The 20103-nt window shown below is 59.0% G+C and overlaps 1 protein-coding gene across 1 annotated transcript; it reads left to right on the top strand.

Annotated features, from left to right (window-relative positions):
- Positions 1-494: 494 nt before the first annotated feature.
- On the top strand, positions 495-19177 carry LOC144678108 (E1A-binding protein p400-like). Its single transcript, XM_078538014.1, has 7 exons — positions 495-751; positions 1401-1571; positions 5315-5524; positions 5955-6209; positions 13851-14050; positions 17588-17904; positions 18976-19177. The coding sequence occupies exons 1-7, from the start codon at positions 616-618 to the stop codon at positions 19133-19135; spliced, it is 1449 nt and encodes a 482-aa protein (XP_078394140.1). The 5' UTR covers positions 495-615; the 3' UTR covers positions 19136-19177.
- The last annotated feature ends 926 nt before the right edge of the window (positions 19178-20103 follow it).

Raw genomic sequence — 20103 nt, 5'->3', positions numbered from 1 at the left:
TCCCTCTCATTGGCCCCCCTCCTCCCTCCCTCCCTCTCATTGGCCCCCCTCCTCCCTCCCTCCCTCTCATTGGCCCCCCTCCTCCCTCCCTCCCTCTCATTGGCCCCCTCCCTCCCTCCCTCTCATTGGCCCCTCTCCTCCCTCCCTCTCTCCCTCTCTTTCTCTCTCTCTCTCTCTCTCTCTTTCAGGGAGATGCCCATTCTTGGATGTGCTGATATATGTTGTGTGCGGTGTTTTGTCTGCTGCTTTCCCAGTTGCTGAATGAATAGTTGGTTGTTGATTTGGGGTGTAATGCGATGCCTGTAAAGGTGGCGCGGTGCCCAGGCTGTGGCTGTCTGTCTGACTGACTCGTGTTCTCGCTGTCTCGTTGCAGGCCTGTCGTCGCCGCTCACCCTGTCTCACGTGGTGACCAGTGCTCCCCGGACCGTCCTGGCAACCCCCCGACCAGCTCTGCCCGTCGGTGCCCCCCACCCACCCCTCCCCGTCACCACGGCCACCGCCGCTGCCGCTGTTGCCGCCGCTGTCAGACCCTTCCCCCTGTCCACGCTGCGGGTCACCACCGCCAGCCCCTCCGCTGCCCTGGCCACCGCGGGCAACCTGGTGCCATCGGCTGGCATGCACAGCGCCCACCCGCCCTCCCAGCAGCCACTGACTGGGTACACGTTGCAGGCGGGGAGCGCGCCCAACGCTGCCCCGGCCGGTGTGCCGCAACGCTTCATCCTGTCGCCCGACATGCAGGCCCGGCTGCCCTGTAAGTGACCCCCGGGGGGTGGGGGAAGGTTGTGGGAGCGGGGGAGGGGGTGCTGGGTGTGGGATGGGATGGGTAGAGGGGCCGGGTGGGGGCTGGTGATGTGAGTGTGAGAGCGGGGGGTGTGGGTGTGAGCGGGGTGGGTGGGGGGCGGTGAGCGTGTAGGGGGGGGGTGGGTGTGAGCAGGGTCGGGGGGTGTCGGGGGCGGTGAGCGTGTGGGGGGGGTGTGAGCGAGTGGGGGATGGGTGTGAGCGTGTTGGGGGGGGTTGGGTGTGAGCGTGTGGGGGCTGTGGGTGTGAGCGTGTGGGGGGATTGGGAGGGGCCAGTTTGTGACGGGCACGCGGGAATGAGAGGACTCAGGACGGGATGAGGGGGCAGGGTTGGGTTGGAAGAGGCTCGGGGAAGTGGGGTGGGGTGAGTTGGTAGGGCAGGGGTTGTAAAGGGGGTGCGGGAGGACAAGGGGCAGGGGGTGAAGACGAGTCCGGGCGGTGGGGGGGGGTTGCCGAGTGACACGCTCTCTCCCGTGTGTGGAGGGTGCTGACTTTGGGAATGGCTCGGGTTGGGTTTGGGATATGGGAATATTCTCTGCCAAACGCGTTGACTCTTGTTTTCTCTCTCTCTCTTCCCCCCGCCGCCCCCATTCTGTCCACAGCCGGTGAGGTGGTCAGCATCGGTCAGCTGGCCTCCCTGGCCAACCGGCAGGGGAGCCACCAGGCCAGTCAGGGCAGCAAGCCCGTCACCTTCCAGATCCAGGGAAACAAGCTGACTCTCGCTGGAGCACAGGTTCGCCAAGTGGCTGTGGGGCAGCCTCGACAAGTGCAAGGTAACACCCTCGGATTTTCATCCCCCTCCTACCCCTCTCCCTCCCTGCTCCCCCTCTCCCTCCCCCACACCTCTTCGATCTCCCTCGGGGTTGGGGGAGCTGGGCCGTGGGTACTTTGCTCGCTGGCCCGGTGGGTTCCGAGATGGCCGATACGACCAGTGTGCAATCTGTGGACCCTGCCCCTTCCCCCCTCCCCCCCACCCCCACCCCCCACGTGGGGCAGGTGGTGCTGGAAGGGTCGGGTCATTCGGAGGTTTGTTCCCTCCCTCTCCAGCGCCTCGACTCTCTCCCCTCCCCCCCCTCCCGACGATCCCTCTCGACATCCCTGCTGCCTGCGTTTGGCTCGGTCAGGGACTCCCAGGAGTCGGAGGGGGGTGGTTGACCTCCTTGGGGGGGGTTGCTGTGCAGACGTCCCGAAAGCGTTTGTGCTGCCCACCCCCCACCCCGTGGAGTCTCCCGCGGCGACCACGTTCCCGAGCAGAGATGCCGCTTCGGGGGTCCGGTGTCAGGCACACGACCCGACATGCCCTGCCCAGCAGGGCCTGGGTTTTTGGACCGATTCGCACCCCGATGCTGGGTTTGGGGGAGGATGTCATTGTTGGACTGCCTTCCCGGACATCAAATCTGGCCCAGGAACGGCGGCTGGTACTTCTCCAGCGCTTCCAGGTACCTTGCTGTGAGGCCATTCAAATCTCCAAAGCAGAAAGAAGCCTGGGGGCCACCACTGCCCAGTAAGCCAGGACCTTAGTCACAGGTTCGAGTCCCCTGCTGCTCAAATACCCCCCTCAGTTGGCTGAAGGCTGAACTGGCACGTTGGAGGCGAGGATGTATTCCATAGAATGAATGATTACAGCACAGAAGGATACCACTCAGCCCGTCAGATCCATGCCAGCTCTTCGCAAGAGCGATTTAACTTGTCCTGGTAGCCCCGCCCCATGTGCGTAACTGATTCCCCCTCAAACGCCTCGATTGACCCTCCCTCCCTCCTTCCACACACGCAGCGAGTTCCAGATCCTAACCCCTCGATTGACCCTCCCTCCCCCACACTCTCAGGCAGCGCGTTCCAGATCCTAACCCCCTCGATTGACCCTCCCTCCCCCACACTCTCAGGCAGCGCGTTCCAGATCCTAACCCCTCGATTGACCCTCCCTCCCCCACACTCTCAGGCAGCGCGTTCCAGATCCTAAACCCTCGATTGACCCTCCCTCCCCCACACTCTCATGCATGGCGTTCCAGACCCTAACCCCTCGATTGACCCTCCCTCCCCCACACTCTCAGGCAGCGTGTTCCGGATCCTAACCCCTCGCTGCGTGAAAAACTTTCTCCTCGTGTCTCCGTCGCTCCTTTTACCCATCGCCTTCAATCTGTGTCCCTCTGCTTCTCCATCCTTCCCCCAATGGGAACAGTTTCTCCCGATCCACCCTCTCCCAGACCCCTTGTGATTTTGAACATCTCGATCAAATCTCCTCTCGACCTTCTCTTCTCCGAGGAGAACAGTCCCAACTTTTCCAATCTATCCACATCACTGATGTTCCTCGTCCCTGGAACTATTCTCGTGAATCTTTTCCACGCACTCTCTCCAATTCCTTCACGCCCTCTTAAAAGTGTGGAGCCCAGAACTGGAGGTTGAATCACTGTTTTATCCAGGTTTCACACAAACTTCCTTGCTTTTACACCTGTGCATTTCTTGATAAAAAATCTACCATCCCGTGTACATTGGTAACCTCTTTCTCAGCCTGTCCAGTCACCTTTCACAATTTGTGCGCATAGACACCTCTCGCTTTCTCGTGCTCGCGCTCTCTCTCTCGCGCTCGCGCTCTCTCTCTCTCGCGCTCTCTCTCGCGCTCCTGCTCTCTCTCTCGCGCTCCCGCGCTCTCTCTCGCGCTCCCGCGCTCTCTCTCGCGCTCCCGCTGTCTCTCTCGCGCTCCCGCTGTCTCTCTCGCGCTCCCGCTGTCTCTCTCGCGCTCCCGCGCTCTCTCTCGCGCTCCCGCGCTCTCTCTCGCGCTCCCGCGCTCTCTCTCGCGCTCCCGCGCTCTCTCTCGCGCTCCCGCGCTCTCTCTCGCGCTCCCGCGCTCTCTCTCGCGCTCCCGCGCTCTCTCTCGCGCTCGCGCGCTCTGCTCCTGCACCTCCTTGTTAGAACTGTACCCTTCATTTTATATTTTGTGTGTTCTACCTACCAAAATGCTTCCATCAGCCGTATACATGCCTGCTCGTTTCAGCCGCCTCAAAGCCTTATCGCTATCCCCCCAGTTCGCAGTACTTTCAAATTTGTCATCTGCACGCTTTGCAGTTGTGTCCTAAGTGTAAGCCATTAATATTCGAAAAGCAACCACTCACCACCCTGTTTCCAAGCCGGCACTCTCTGATTCCATGGGCTTCAACTTGGCTGGCAAGTCTATTATGTGGCACTTTATCGAATGCCTTCTGGTGGCAGTGGCGCAGTGGTAATGTCGCTCGTAACCCAGAGGCCCAGGCGAATGCTCTGGGGGCACAGGTTCAAATCCCACCACGGCTGCTGGTGGAATTTAAACTCCTGCTTGAAAACAAAGAGACGTGTCGAAGCTTTTCGTCTTGGACTCATCAGGACATGTTGCAAGAATGCCAATACGAGAGGAAAACAAAATTTATACTCAGAACAGTGTCCAGTGCTAGCTGTCATTCTGAGATTAGACAACATTTGGTAAATAATCCTCAGCGTACTAAATTACCCTGAGGACCAATTGAAGACTGTCAGTTGGGCTCGCAGTGTGGCACATTCGTGTGTACTGGAAGCTACATATATTAATACACGGGACCCTGTTCTTTGCAGGCAGAAAGAACATGTACATGCCAATATTGCGCCTGTTTGACCTAGACAAAATAGGTGACAGCCATTTGCTGACTTCATTCCTCAGGGCAATACCTTGACCCATCTGGGCCGAGCGGCCTGGGTTAGATTTCCAGACGATGCTTGGCAGTTAACTCAGTCACCATCAACTGGTGCATTCTCCATGACAACGCCTCTGCCAATCAGAGTCCACTTGCCAAACAAACCATCAGCGCTCTCTTCACATGCGGTATAAATTGTTGTTTTCCCCTTTTTTCTTATATTGGGTCATCTTGCGAAATGTCCTGATGAGTATAAGATGAAAAACTTTGACGTGCCTCTTTTTTTAAAAAAAAATATTTCCCCAGCGATACTCAAGTGCAGTTGCTACCAGACGCGCGTTCGAATTTAAAACTCGACGAATAAATCTGGGATCGTAAAGCTAGCCTCCGTCATGGTCGCGAAACTAACGTCCGATCGTTGTTTTAAAGAAAGAAAACCCCATCTGGTTCGCTTTGGGGTTGGAAATCTGCCGGTCTGACCCGGTCTGACCTGGCCTGACCCGGTCTGACCTGGCCTGACCCGGTCTGACCTGGCCTGACCCGGTCTGGCCTGGCCTGGCCTGGTCTGGCCTGGCCCGGTCTGGCCCGGCCCGGTCTGGCCTGGCCTGTTACTCCAGACCCACAGCAACGTGGTTCACTCTTTAACTGCCCTCTGAAAGGGGCAACAAGTGCCAGCCTTGTCCTCAAACGCCCGCAGCCCACAACAGGGAAAAATCCCCGCGTCACCCTTAGAAACCCCTCTCCGAATGACTGGCTTGCAGTTGCCGCGCTGGTGAATATTTGTGACCCGAAGTGTTTCGGAACTGCGCCTCTCTTATTTTTGTCCGGTTCGTTGGCTGAAACTCGCTCCTCTCTTTCCCCCTTGTCCGTGCCAGGCAACATGGTCCACCTGGTGTCCACCGGCGGGCACCACATCATCGGGCAGCCCGCTCAGCTGGCCCTCATCCAGGCCATGGCTCAGCAGAACGCCCAGCCGGCCGTGGGGGTCCAGGCCTCGCTGCAGACCATCGCCGGGGCCCAGTCCGCCATCCCCGGTGCCGCGGCTGCCTCGCCCGGACTGACGGTTCCGTTCACCGCCACGCAAGGTCTGTAACACGCCTACCGGCTCTGGCGCCGTAAACCCGCTCGGGTTGGGGGTGGGGGGGAGGAAATATTCGGCTGGGGGGATTTGGGGGAAATGTGGGAGGGGGGTGGGTGCCGGGATCTGTTGCCTGTGAGCTGGAAGGACCTGCCGCCAGAGGAGGGGGGAATGGTGGGGGTTTGGTGGAGGGGGAGAGGCCTGTGAGGGCGGGGGAAGGTGGTGGAGGGGAGAATAGAGAAATCTGGGGCATTTTGGGGTGGGGGTGGGGGTTGGTGGTTAGGTCTTGGCATTTCCAGGAGATACGGCGTTGTGGGGCGCGAGAGCTGGTTGTGGGGGGGGTGACCTGCCGGGGGATCTGGTGAATATGGGTGGTGGGGATTCGATTTTTTTTTTTTGGTCTGCCTGTCTAATTGCCTTTCTTGCTCCGCTCGCAGTCCCCGGCTCGGTGGTCACCAGCTCCAGTGTGATGAAGATCGTGGTCCGCCAGGCGCCGAAGGAGGGCTTCCCGCTGGCCGTCCACTCGCCCCGGCCCATCGCCGTCACGGCCGCCCGCTTCCCGGCCACCGTGGTGACGCCGGCCCGCGTCCAGCTGCCCGTCGGGGCGCTGACCCTGGCCTCGGCCCACCTGCCTCCTGTCCCCCGGCCGGTGCTGAGGGTGGTCCACACACCAGCTGTCAATGCCGAGCAAGGTAACTGTGCCCCTCTTTCGTTTTGCTCGCTCGCGGCTGCCATCCTCGCAAGGGGCAGTGTGGGCTCGGCAGGCTGAAGGGCCTCTGTCTGTCCCTCTTTCTGGCCCTGTCCTCTCTCTGTCCCTGTCTGTCTGTCTCTCTCTCTCTCTGTCCCTGTCTGTCTGTCTCTCTCTCTCTCTGTCCCTGTCTGTCTGTCTCTCTCTCTCTCTGTCCCTGTCTGTCTGTCTCTCTCTCTCTCTGTCCCTGTCTGTCTCTCTCTCTGTCCCTGTCTGTCTCTCTCTCTGTCCCTGTCTGTCTCTCTCTCTGTCCCTGTCTGTCTCTCTCTCTGTCCCTGTCTGTCTCTCTCTCTGTCCCTGTCTGTCTCTCTCTCTGTCCCTGTCTGTCTCTCTCTCTGTCCCTGTCTGTCTCTCTCTCTGTCCCTGTCTGTCTCTCTCTCTGTCCCTGTCTCTCTCTCTGTCCCTGTCTCTCTCTCTGTCCCTGTCTCTCTCTCTGTCCCTGTCTGTCTCTCTGTCCCTGTCTGTCTCTCTGTCCCTGTCTGTCTCTCTGTCCCTGTCTGTCTCTCTGTCCCTGTCTCTCTGTCCCTGTCTGTCTGTCTCTCTGTCCCTGTCTGTCTGTCTCTCTGTCCCTGTCTGTCTGTCTCTCTGTCCCTATCTGTCTGTCCCTCTGTCCCTGTCTGTCCCTGTCTGTCCCTCTGTCCCTGTCTGTCCCTCTGTCCCTGTCTGTCCCTCTGTCCCTGTCTGTCCCTCTGTCCCTGTCTGTCCCTCTGTCCCTGTCTGTCCCTCTGTCCCTGTCTGTCCCTCTGTCCCTGTCTGTCTGTCCCTCTGTCCCTGTCTGTCTGTCCCTCTGTCCCTGTCTGTCCCTCTGTCCCTGTCTGTCCCTCTGTCCCTGTCTGTCCCTCTGTCCCTGTCTGTCTGTCCCTCTGTCCCTGTCTGTCTGTCCCTCTGTCCCTGTCTGTCTGTCCCTCTGTCCCTGTCTGTCCCTCTGTCCCTGTCTGTCCCTCTGTCCCTGTCTGTCCCTCTGTCCCTGTCTGTCCCTCTGTCCCTGTCTGTCCCTCTGTCCCTGTCTGTCCCTCTGTCCCTGTCTGTCCCTCTGTCCCTGTCTGTCCCTCTGTCCCTGTCTGTCCCTCTGTCCCTGTCTGTCCCTCTGTCCCTGTCTGTCCCTCTGTCCCTGTCTGTCCCTCTGTCCCTCTCTGTCCCTGTCTGTCCCTCTCTGTCCCTCTCTGTCCCTCTGTCCCTCTCTGTCCCTGTCTGTCTGTCCCTCTGTCCCTGTCTGTCTGTCTCTCTCTGTCCCTGTCTGTCTGTCTCTCTCTGTCCCTGTCTGTCTGTCTCTCTCTGTCCCTGTCTGTCTGTCTCTCTCTGTCCCTGTCTGTCTGTCTCTCTCTGTCCCTGTCTGTCTGTCTCTCTCTGTCCCTGTCTGTCTGTCTCTCTCTGTCCCTGTCTGTCTGTCTCTCTCTGTCCCTGTCTGTCTGTCTCTCTCTGTCCCTGTCTGTCTGTCTCTCTCTGTCCCTGTCTGTCTGTCTCTCTCTGTCCCTGTCTGTCTGTCTCTCTCTGTCCCTGTCTGTCTCTCTCTGTCCCTGTCTGTCTCTCTCTGTCCCTGTCTGTCTGTCTCTCTGTCCCTGTCTGTCTGTCTCTCTGTCCCTGTCTGTCTGTCTCTCTGTCCCTGTCTGTCTGTCTCTCTGTCCCTGTCTGTCTGTCCCTCTGTCCCTGTCTGTCCCTCTGTCCCTGTCTGTCCCTCTGTCCCTGTCTGTCCCTCTGTCCCTGTCTGTCTGTCCCTCTGTCCCTGTCTGTCTGTCCCTCTGTCCCTGTCTGTCTGTCCCTCTGTCCCTGTCTGTCCCTCTGTCCCTGTCTGTCCCTCTGTCCCTGTCTGTCCCTCTGTCCCTGTCTGTCCCTCTGTCCCTGTCTGTCCCTCTGTCCCTGTCTGTCCCTCTGTCCCTGTCTGTCCCTCTGTCCCTGTCTGTCCCTCTGTCCCTGTCTGTCCCTCTGTCCCTGTCTGTCCCTCTGTCCCTGTCTGTCCCTCTGTCCCTGTCTGTCCCTCTGTCCCTGTCTGTCCCTGTCTGTCCCTCTCTGTCCCTCTCTGTCCCTCTGTCCCTCTCTGTCCCTGTCTGTCTGTCCCTCTGTCCCTGTCTGTCTGTCTCTCTCTGTCCCTGTCTGTCTGTCTCTCTCTGTCCCTGTCTGTCTGTCTCTCTCTGTCCCTGTCTGTCTGTCTCTCTCTGTCCCTGTCTGTCTGTCTCTCTCTGTCCCTGTCTGTCTGTCTCTCTCTGTCCCTGTCTGTCTGTCTCTCTCTGTCCCTGTCTGTCTGTCTCTCTCTGTCCCTGTCTGTCTGTCTCTCTCTGTCCCTGTCTGTCTGTCTCTCTCTGTCCCTGTCTGTCTGTCTCTCTCTGTCCCTGTCTGTCTGTCTCTCTCTGTCCCTGTCTGTCTCTCTCTGTCCCTGTCTGTCTCTCTCTGTCCCTGTCTGTCTGTCTCTCTGTCCCTGTCTGTCTGTCTCTCTGTCCCTGTCTGTCTGTCTCTCTGTCCCTGTCTGTCTGTCTCTCTGTCCCTGTCTGTCTGTCTCTCTGTCCCTGTCTGTCTGTCTCTCTGTCCTTGTCTGTCTGTCTCTCTGTCCTTGTCTGTCTGTCTCTCTGTCCCTGTCTGTCTGTCTCTCTGTCCCTGTCTGTCTGTCTCTCTGTCCCTGTCTGTCTGTCTCTCTGTCCCTGTCTGTCTGTCTCTCTGTCCCTGTCTGTCTGTCTCTCTGTCCCTGTCTGTCTGTCTCTCTCTGTCCCTGTCTGTCTGTCTCTCTCTGTCCCTGTCTGTCTGTCTGTCTCTCTCTGTCCCTGTCTGTCTGTCTGTCTCTCTCTGTCCCTGTCTGTCTGTCTCTCTCTGTCCCTGTCTGTCTGTCTGTCTCTGTCCCTGTCTGTCTGTCTCTGTCCCTGTCTGTCTGTCTGTCTCTGTCCCTGTCTGTCTGTCTCTCTCTGTCCCTGTCTGTCTCTGTCCCTGTCTGTCTCTGTCCCTGTCTGTCTCTGTCCCTGTCTGTCTCTGTCCCTGTCTGTCTCTGTCCCTGTCTCTCTCTGTCCCTGTCTCTCTCTGTCCCTGTCTGTCTGTCTCTCTCTGTCCCTGTCTGTCTGTCTCTCTCTGTCCCTGTCTGTCTGTCTCTCTCTGTCCCTGTCTGTCTGTCTCTCTCTGTCCCTGTCTGTCTGTCTCTCTCTGTCCCTGTCTGTCTGTCTCTCTCTGTCCCTGTCTGTCTGTCTCTCTCTGTCCCTGTCTGTCTGTCTCTCTCTGTCCCTGTCTGTCTGTCTCTCTCTGTCCCTGTCTGTCTGTCTCTCTCTGTCCCTGTCTGTCTGTCTCTCTCTGTCCCTGTCTGTCTGTCTCTCTCTGTCCCTGTCTGTCTGTCTCTCTCTGTCCCTGTCTGTCTGTCTCTCTCTGTCCCTGTCTGTCTGTCTCTCTCTGTCCCTGTCTGTCTGTCTCTCTCTGTCCCTGTCTGTCTGTCTCTCTCTGTCCCTGTCTGTCTGTCTCTCTCTGTCCCTGTCTGTCTGTCTCTCTCTGTCCCTGTCTGTCTGTCTCTCTCTGTCCCTGTCTGTCTGTCTCTCTCTGTCCCTGTCTGTCTGTCTCTCTCTGTCCCTGTCTGTCTGTCTGTCTCTCTCTGTCCCTGTCTGTCTGTCTGTCTCTCTCTGTCCCTGTCTGTCTGTCTGTCTCTCTCTGTCCCTGTCTGTCTGTCTGTCTCTCTCTGTCCCTGTCTGTCTGTCTGTCTCTCTCTGTCCCTGTCTGTCTGTCTCTCTCTGTCCCTGTCTGTCTGTCTGTCTCTCTCTGTCCCTGTCTGTCTGTCTGTCTCTCTCTGTCCCTGTCTGTCTGTCTGTCTCTCTCTGTCCCTGTCTGTCTGTCTGTCTCTCTCTGTCCCTGTCTGTCCGTCTGTCTCTCTCTGTCCCTGTCTGTCCGTCTCTCTCTCTCTCACTGTCCCTGTCTGTCCGTCTCTCTCTCTCTCTGTCCCTGTCTGTCCGTCTCTCTCTCTCTCTGTCCCTGTCTGTCCGTCTCTCTCTCTCTGTCCCTGTCTGTCCGTCTCCCTCCCTCTGTCCCTGTCTGTCCGTCTCTCTCCCTCTGTCCCTGTCTGTCCGTCTCTCTCTCTCTCTGTCCCTGTCTGTCCGTCTCTCTCTCTCTCTGTCCCTGTCTGTCCGTCTCTCTCTCTCTGTCCCTGTCTGTCCGTCTCTCTCTCTCTGTCCCTGTCTGTCCGTCTCTCTCTCTCTGTCCCTGTCTGTCCGTCTCTCTCTCTCTGTCCCTGTCTGTCCGTCTCTCTCTCTCTGTCCCTGTCTGTCCGTCTCTCTCTCTCTGTCCCTGTCTGTCCGTCTCTCTCTCTCTGTCCCTGTCTGTCCGTCTCTCTCTCTCTGTCCCTGTCTGTCCGTCTCTCTCTCTCTGTCCCTGTCTGTCCGTCTCTCTCTCTCTGTCCCTGTCTGTCCGTCTCTCTCTCTCTGTCCCTGTCTGTCCGTCTCTCTCTCTCTGTCCCTGTCTGTCCGTCTCTCTCTCTCTGTCCCTGTCTGTCCGTCTCTCTCTCTCTGTCCCTGTCTGTCCGTCTCTCTCTCTCTGTCCCTGTCTGTCCGTCTCTCTCTCTCTGTCCCTGTCTGTCCGTCTCTCTCTCTCTGTCCCTGTCTGTCCGTCTCTCTCTCTCTGTCCCTGTCTGTCCGTCTCTCTCTCTCTGTCCCTGTCTGTCCGTCTCTCTCTCTCTGTCCCTGTCTGTCCGTCTCTCTCTCTCTGTCCCTGTCTGTCCGTCTCTCTCTCTCTGTCCCTGTCTGTCCGTCTCTCTCTCTCTCTCTCTCTCTCTTTCTGTCCCTGGCCCTGTCTCTCTCGCTCTCGCTCTTTCTGTCCCTGGCCCTGTCTCTCTCGCTCTCGCTCTCTCTCTCTCTCTTTCTGTCCCTGGCCCTGTCTCTCTCGCTCTCGCTCTCTCTCTCTCTCTTTCTGTCCCTGGCCCTGTCTCTCTCTCTCGCTCTCTCTCTCTCTCTTTCTGTCCCTGGCCCTCTCTCTCTCTCTCTCTCTCTCTCTCTCTCTCTCTCTTTCTGTCCCTGGTACTGTCTGTCTCTCTCTCTCTCTCTCTTTCTGTCCCTGGCACTGTCTCTCTCTCTCTCTCTCTCTCTCTCTCTCTCTTTCTGTCCCTGGCACTGTCTCTCTCTCTCTGTCTCTCTCTTTCTGTCCCTGGCCCTGTCTCTCTTTCTGTCCCTGGCCCTGTCTCTCTCTCTCTCTCTCTCTTTCTGTCCCTGGCCCTGTCTCTCTCTCCCTCTGCGTGCGTGTCTCTCTCTCTCTCTCTCTCTGTAAAGGACCACGCCTGCTCCCTCTAGCACGGGCCCTGCCCCTCCCAGCCTTCACTGCTTACACTGGCCCTGTCTTGTTGACATCTGAGTGCCTTGAGGGTTTGGTGGCGGGGGGTGCGAAATGTTTTGCTAGAGGATGCACGTGTCTCAGCAAGACCCTCTCGGCCCGAGTGACCATGGGCGGAGCGGTCTGGGACAGAGTGGATCGGGAGAAACTGTTCCCGTTGGCGGAAGGATGGAGAAGCAGAGGGACACAGATTGAAGTCGATTGTTAATGGGAACGACGGAGACACGAGGAGAAACTTTTTCACGCAGCGAGGGGTTAGGATCTGGAACGCACTGAGAGTGTGGGGGAGGGAGGGTCAATCGAGGGATTAGGGCCTGGAATGCGCTGCCTGTGAGTGTCGGGGAGGGAGGGTCAATCGAGGGGTTAGGGTCTGGAACGCGCTGCCTGAGAGTGTGGGGGAGGGAGGGTCAATTGAGGGGTTCGAGAGGATTGTTACATTAAAGAAACGTTTGCGGGGCTATAGGGAAAAGGTGGGGGTGGCACAGGGGCGAGCTGTGCAGTGGGGAGATGTTGGCACTAGATGAATTATTCCCACAGAGTCGCATCCTTGTTTGGAAACGGCAAAGTTAGCATGGAGGTCCAGCAAGCAACTGGGGAAGCAAGTGGCGTGTTCATGTTGTTGCAAGGGGGCTGGTGTGTGAGAGAAAGCAAGCCTTGCTTCCTACTGGACGAGGCCTTTCTGAGACCACGCCTTGAGCACTAGGCACACGTTTGGTCCTCTTGGCCAAGAGGTTGGGGGGGGGGTGAGGGGATTGACCTCGGAGGGGAGATTGAGTGGACTAGACCAACATTCCCTGGCGTTAGGAAGACCGATCTGAAGGGCTTTGGTAGGGTAGACCCTGAGGTTGTTCCCCTGTACCCCCCACCACCTGCTCCCTGACTGGAGAATCAAGAACACGGGACCACCAGCCCCGGGATAAGGGGTCGGCCATTTTGGACTGAGACGAGGAGAAATTTCTTCACCCGAGGGTGGGGAATCTGGAATTCTCTACCCCAGAGGGCTGTGGACGCTCAGTCGTTGAGTCCGTTCAGGACTGGGATCGGGAGATTTTTGGGTGGTGGGCGTACAGGAATGGGCGTGAAGGCGAACACCAGTCAGGCTCGATGGGCCGAATGGCGGAAGGCATTGTGCCCATGAGGCTTAGCATTAAATTATACAGGCGAAGAATCAGAATGACTCGAATGTTGCAGCCCAGTAAAAAGGCCCTTTCAGTCCATCGTTAATGTGGAAAGAGCTGGTCCTGTTGTGCCTCTCTCTCGTGCTCATAGTTCTAAACATTATCCCCCTCGAGTACTTTTCCAGTTCCTGTTGAGTCTCATTCCGCCGATCTTTCAGGCAGTGAATACCGGGTGTACGAGAGCAGGTCAGAGGCTGGGAATCCTGCGGAGAGTAACTCACCACCTGACTCCCCCAAAGCCTGTCCACCATCTACAAGGCACAAGTCAGGAGTGGGATGCAACACTCCCCACTTGCCTGGATGAGTGCAGCTCCCACAACACTCAAGAAGCTCGACACCGTCCAGGACAAAGCAGCCCCGTTCGATCGGCACCCCATCCACAAACATTCACTCCCTCCACCACCGACGCTCAGTAGCAGCAGTGTGTACCATCTACAAGATGCACTGCAGCAACTCACCAAGGCTCCTTCGACAGCGCCGCCCAAACCCACGACCTCTACCATCTAGAAGGACGAGGGCAGCAGACACGTAGGGAACACCCACCACCTGGAAGTTCCCCTCCGAGCCCCTCACCCATCCCGACTTGGAAACAATCGGCCGTTCCCTTCACTGTCGCTGGGTCCGAATCCTGGAACTCCCTCCCTAACAGCGCCGTGGGTGTACCTACACCACACGGGGACTGCAGCAGCTCAAGAAGGCGGCTCACCCCCCACCACCTTCTCGAGGGGCAGTTAGGGATGGGCAATAAAGGTTGTCTTAGCCAGCGACGCCCACATCCTGTGAATGAATATGAAAAAAGTTCTCTGGTTTTTTCAAAAAGCCCCTGGTCATTTCCCCCCGCCCCAATCCTGCTTCTTTTCCCAATCCCCTTCGATCGGTGCCCCTCTGCTTTCCCGACCCTCCTGCCACTGGAAACAGCCTCCCTCGGTTTAGTCGATCCAACCCCTTCCTGCCGATTGGGAACCCCTCGATTCAATCCCCCCCCACCCCTTAACTTTCTCTCTGAGGTGGAGCAAACCCAGCTCCTCCCAGTTTCCCCGCGGAAGTCAGAATGGTATTGAGAGATTGCGAACGTGCTGTAATGTCTCCCTCTCTCTCTCTCTCTCCCTCTTCCCCCCACCTCAAAGCTGCCCCCACTGTGACCCGACTGGTGGTGGCTGGACCTACCCTCTCGGAGAAGGAGGACGTGGAGTTGCCGACACTACGCCCGGTGATGGCCAGGCCCCCTGCAGCCCCCACGGAGCCGCTCACCTCGTCTACCTCACTGGCAGCCCTGAGGCCCAGGCGCCACCTTGCTGCCCCACCCACCAAGTCTCCCTTCAAGCTGGTAAGTAGCCTGTGGTTGGAGCGCGCTCGTTCACCCGGCCCCTGCTGTCAACCCTCCCCTCCCCCTCCCTCAATTGCCCCTCGACTGCTTCGGCGGGGGTGGGTGGTGGAGGCGTTGGGGTGGACCACCTCCCTGAACCTCAGCAGCCACACGTGAAGGTGCTCTCGCATCGCAGTCGAGGCGGGGGGGGACACGATTTTATCATCCTCGTGACGTCGGAGGTGCCGTGTGACCCTTAAAAGGTACGCTGCCCTCCGTAAGCAGCAGAATACAGCCGTGCCTGAGGGTACCCTGGTACCAGGAGAACGTGGCAACGCTGCTTAGTGCCCCCCGTTCTGTGGCAGCAGGGAGCTGGAATGCAGACAGGTACTCCCCACAGCGGCATACAGCACTGCCGGCGACACTGCGCCCCACTGTAGCTGCAGAATACTACAATGCCAAACCACTCCCACTCTCCCCCGCCCAAACGCATTCTGGGCGGGAGCTACATTCCCTGACGCATGTCTCATTCCCCTGAGCAGCAGAATGCTACAATGCCAAGGCCTTACCCACCCTCTTCCCCGTGCCCCCCTCCCCCCGCCAGCTCAAAGCATTACCGGCACAACCCCACCACCCCCTCTCCCTTAGCAGCAGAATACTACAATGCTGACACCACCTGTTAATGGGAGGGTCCTTCTGCACCGAGCGCTACCAGCTGCAGATACACCGCGATGGAAATACCAACCCCACCCCCAACGCTTCCCAGCAGCACAATACTACAGTGCCGACGAGACACCCATCACCGCACCCCCACCACCTCGCCCCCATCAGCAGAGAATGCTGAAGGACTCTTTTTTTCCTTAAGCATTAGAATATGATCTCACCGTCACTGAGTAGCAGAATACCGCAGGGCCGACCCTCGCCCAGTCAGCTGCGGGATGCTGCAATGTCTACCGAAGCTCCCGTTCTGGAGGCAGAGTATTGTGTCATCCTTCCACCCCATCCCCCCCCCCACCAAACAATCCTGTTAGCAGAACACCTCAGTGTGTCATTCCTCACCCCCTCCATGCTAGCAGAACAATGTGCCTGTCCCCCCAGTTAGCAGCAGAATACTGCGACGCTGTCCCCCCAGTTAGCAGCAGAATACTGCGACGCTGTCCCAGTTAGCAGCAGAATACTGCGACGCTGTCCCAGTTAGCAGCAGAATACTGCGACCCTGTCCCAGTTAGCAGCAGAATACTGCGACCCTGTCCCCCCAGTTAGCAGCAGAATACTGCGACCCTGTCCCCCCAGTTAGCAGCAGAATACTGCGACCCTGTCCCCCCAGTTAGCAGCAGAATACTGCGACCCTGTCCCCCCAGTTAGCAGCAGAATACTGCGACCCTGTCCCCCCAGTTAGCAGCAGAATACTGCGACCCTGTCCCCCCAGTTAGCAGCAGAATACTGCGACCCTGTCCCCCCAGTTAGCAGCAGAATACTGCGACCCTGTCCCCCCAGTTAGCAGCAGAATACTGCGACCCTGTCCCCCCAGTTAGCAGCAGAATACTGCGACGCTGTCCCAGTTAGCAGCAGAATACTGCGACGCTGTCCCCCCCGTCAGCGGCAGAATACTGCGACGCTGTCCCCCCGTCAGCGGCAGAATACTGCGACGCTGTCCCCCCGTCAGCGGCAGAATACTGCGACGCTATCCCCCCGTCAGCGGCAGAATACTGCGACGCTGTCCCCCCCGTCAGCGGCAGAATACTGCGACGCTGTCCCCCCCGTCAGCGGCAGAATACTGCGACGCTGTCCCCCCGTCAGCGGCAGAATACTGCGACGCTGTCCCCCCCATCAGCGGCAGAATACTGCGACGCTGTCCCCCTGTCAGCGGCAGAATACTGCGACGCTGTCCCCCCCGTCAGCGGCAGAATACTGCGACGCTGTCCCCCCCGTCAGCGGCAGAATACTGCGACGCTGTCCCCCCGTCAGCGGCAGAATACTGCGACGCTGTCCCCCCCGTCAGCGGCAGAATACTGCGACGCTGTCCCCCCCGTCAGCGGCAGAATACTGCGACGCTGTCCCCCCGTCAGCGGCAGAATACTGCGACGCTGTCCCCCCGTCAGCGGCAGAATACTGCGACGCTGTCCCCCCCGTCAGCGGCAGAATACTGCGACGCTGTCCCCCCCGTCAGCGGCAGAATACTGCGACGCTGTCCCCCCGTCAGCGGCAGAATACTGCGACGCTGTCCCCCCCGTCAGCGGCAGAATACTGCGACCCTGTCCCCCCCGTCAGCGGCAGAATACTGCGACGCTGTCCCCCCGTCAGCGGCAGAATACTGCGACGCTATCCCCCCGTCAGCGGCAGAATACTGCGACGCTGTCCCCCCCGTCAGCGGCAGAATACTGCGACGCTGTCCCCCCCGTCAGCGGCAGAATACTGCGACACTGTCCCCCCCGTCAGCGGCAGAATACTGCGACGCTGTCCCCCCCGTCAGCGGCAGAATACTGCGACGCTGTCCCCCCGTCAGCGGCAGAATACTGCGACGCTGTCCCCCCGTCAGCGGCAGAATACTGCGACGCTGTCCCCCCCGTCAGCGGCAGAATACTGCGACGCTGTCCCCCCCGTCAGCGGCAGAATACTGCGACGCTGTCCCCCCGTCAGCGGCAGAATACTGCGACGCTGTCCCCCCCGTCAGCGGCAGAATACTGCGACGCTGTCCCCCCGTCAGCGGCAGAATACTGCGACGCTGTCCCCCCGTCAGCGGCAGAATACTGCGACGCTGTCCCCCCGTCAGCGGCAGAATACTGCGACGCTGTCCCCCCGTCAGCGGCAGAATACTGCGACGCTGTCCCCCCCGTCAGCGGCAGAATACTGCGACGCTGTCCCCCCCGTCAGCGGCAGAATACTGCGACGCTGTCCCCCCGTCAGCGGCAGAATACTGCGACGCTGTCCCCCCCGTCAGCGGCAGAATACTGCGACGCTGTCCCCCCGTCAGCGGCAGAATACTGCGACGCTGTCCCCCCGTCAGCGGCAGAATACTGCGACGCTGTCCCCCCCCGTCAGCGGCAGAATACTGCGACGCTGTCCCCCCGTCAGCGGCAGAATACTGCGACGCTGTCCCCCCCCGTCAGCGGCAGAATACTGCGACGCTGTCCCCCCCGTCAGCGGCAGAATACTGCGACGCTGTCTCCCCCCCCGTCAGCGGCAGAATACTGCGACGCTGTCCCCCCCGTCAGCGGCAGAATACTGCGACGCTGTCCCCCCGTCAGTGGCAGAATACTGCGACGGTGTCCCCGTCAGTGGCAGAATACTGCGACGCTGTCCCCCCCGTCAGCGGCAGAATACTGCGACGCTGTCCCCCCCGTCAGCGGCAGAATACTGCGACGCTGCCCCCCCCCTGTCAGCAGCGCATGGTATCCTTGCCCCTCACGTTAGCAGCAGAATACAGCGCTTCCCAGCCAGCTGCTCCCCCCTCTCTCACGCGCCGCCTCCCCCCGCAGCTGGAGTAGGCAGTCCCCAGCCTGTAGATGTCTCGTGTCTCCTCCGGCCAGCCCCTTTGACCCTCGGTCTCTGTTCCAGGAGGCGCTGGAAGAGAAGCGGCGCCGGCAGCGGCAGGAGCGGCTCGATCGCATCGTCACCGTCAACGAGCGGCGGTGTGCGGCCTCGCCCGTCTACGGCACCGAGCTGCTGCGGCTCTGCGTCTTGGCCCAGAGGGCGACTGAGCGCCCCCCCGAGGCCGCCGGCTGGCGGGGGCTGGGCTACACCCACTGCCTGTCCGCCCAGCTGGGCCGAGGGGACTGTCGGCCGGACGCCTACTGGAGGACCACGCGGGCGCTGGACAGAGCTGTGCGCAACCCTGAGGAGCGGATCGAGGAGCTGGCAGACATTATTGACAGGTGGGTACCCCGTGCTGTGCCTGTCCTGGGAGTGTTTGATGGGGACAGTGCAGAGGGAGATTTACTCTGTATCTCACCCCGTGCTGTACCTGTCCTGGGAGTGTTTGATGGGGACAGTGCAGAGGGAGATTTACTCTGTATCTAACCCCGTGCTGTGCCTGTCCTGGGAGTGTTTGATGGGGACAGTATAGAGGGAGCTTTACTCTGTATCTAACCCCGTGCTGTAACTGTCCTGGGAGTGTTTGATGGGGACAGTATAGAGGGAGCTTTACTCTGTATCTCACCCCGTGCTGTCCCTGTCCTGGGAGTGTTTGATGGGGACAGTGTAGAGGGAGATTTACTCTGTATCTAACCCCGTGCTGTGCCTGTCCTGGGAGTGTTTGATGGGGACAGTGTAGAGGGAGCTTTACTCTGTATCTAACCCCGTGCTGTACCTGTCCTGGGAGTGTTTGATGGGGACTGTGTAGAGGGAGCCTTACTCTGTATCTAACCCCGTGCTGTACCTGTCCTGGAAGTGTTTGATGGGGACAGTGTAGAGGGAGATTTACTCTGTATCTAACCCCGTGCTGTACCTGTCCTGGGAGTGTTTGATGGGGACGGTGTAGAGGGAGCTTTCCTCTGTATCTAACCCCGTTCTGTACCTGTCTTGGGAGTGTTTGAGGGGGACGGTGGAGAGGGAGCTTTACTGTGTATCTAACCCCGTGCTGTACCTGTCCTGGGAGTGTTTGATGGGGACGGTGTAGAGGGATCTTTACTCTGTATCTAATCCCGTGGTGTCTCTGTCCTGCGTGTGTTTGATGGGGACAGTGTAGAGGGAGATTTACTCTGTATCTAACCCCGTGCTGTACCTGTCCTGGGAGTGTTTGATGGGGACGGTGTCGAGGGGGCTTTACTCTGTATCTAACCCCGTGCTGTACCTGTCCTGGGTGTGTTTGATGGGGACGGTGTCGAGGGGGCTTTACTGTGTGTGTAAGCTGAGTCCTTTATTTATGGTAATGCTGGTTTACAACCCCTGCGTTCTCTCTCTCTCACATTCTCTCTGTCTCTCTCTCTCTCTCTCATCGTTGGCAGATTTATTTTCGTTATACCTCCTGTGGAGGCCCCAGCTATCCAGATACATGTCCCCACCCTCACCCCTCCTACCTGCACCAGCAGGCCTTGCTTGCAGGCGCCCTTCACCGTGAGTTCTCCCCCAGGACCGCTCGCCTACACCGAACCATCTGCAACATGAGGACCCAGTTTCCGGACCTCCGTCTCATACAGTACGATTGCGGTGAGTGGGCCATGGGGGGGGCGGAGGTGATCTTGGGGTGTTTGGGGGGGGGGGTGGTTGGGTGTCTGTGTCAGCTGAATTGCCGCTAACAGGGGGGTTTGTTAAAGTCTCCTCTTCACCCCCCCCCATCGCCCAATCTCCCATCTTGAATGGAACTGCGCTCTGCATCCAGGACAAAGCAGCCCCCGCTTGATCGGCCCCCCATCCACAAACATTCACTCCCTCCACCACCGACGCACAGTGGCAGCAGTGTGTGTACCATCTAGAAGATGCACTGCAGCGACTCACCAAGGCTCCTTCGATAGCGCCGCCCAAACCCACGACCTCTACCATCTCGAGGGACAAGGGTAGCAGACACATGGGAACACCACCACCTGGAAGTTCCCCTCTGAGCCCCTCACCATCCCGAATTGGAAATATATCGGCCGTTCCTTCACTGTCGCTGGGTCCGAATCCAGGAACTCCCTCCCTAACAGCGCCGTGGGTGTACCTACACCACACGGGAACTGCAGCGGCTCAAGAAGGCGGCTCACCCACCACCACCTCGAGGGGCAATTGGTGATGGGCAATAAAGGCTCAGCCTAGCCAGCGACGCCCTCCGCCCAAGAATGAAGAGGAAGCAGTGTTGAACCGTACTCGGAGGTTGCTGGGCTGTGCAACCGGACGGTGTGGAATTCGCATTGAGGGGGTAAATTTGACAGACCCCTGAGGTGGTAAGTTTGAACCCTGCTTGAGCGTCAGTGCCGAGGGGGCGATAGTGGGAGGAGGAGTGGATGGGGTGGGGTGGGTGGTGGTGTTTAATTTGTGTTCACTGGGTCCTCATACACTGTCACACCCCATGTAAACCCACATCGCTCCCTCTTTCCCCTCTCTCCCTCTCTCTTTTTGTGATCCTTCCCCTCCCCACCCCCCGACCACCCCAATAC

The sequence above is a fragment of the Cetorhinus maximus genome, unplaced genomic scaffold, assembly GCF_964194155.1.
Source record: "Cetorhinus maximus unplaced genomic scaffold, sCetMax3.hap1.1 HAP1_SCAFFOLD_3604, whole genome shotgun sequence".
Classification (NCBI taxonomy): domain Eukaryota; kingdom Metazoa; phylum Chordata; class Chondrichthyes; order Lamniformes; family Cetorhinidae; genus Cetorhinus; species Cetorhinus maximus.
Note: the sequence above shows the minus strand (reverse complement) of the source record. Positions and strands in the feature narration are given on the sequence as shown.

Coding starts and splice junctions, on each gene's coding strand:
- LOC144678108 (XM_078538014.1), top strand. CDS start 616: ATGCACAGCGCCCACCCGCCCTCCCAGCAGCCACTGACTGGGTACACG. Junction 1,572..5,314: donor GCAGCCTCGACAAGTGCAAG/GTAACACCCTCG, acceptor TGTCCGTGCCAG/GCAACATGGTCCACCTGGTG. Junction 5,525..5,954: donor TCCGTTCACCGCCACGCAAG/GTCTGTAACACG, acceptor CTCCGCTCGCAG/TCCCCGGCTCGGTGGTCACC.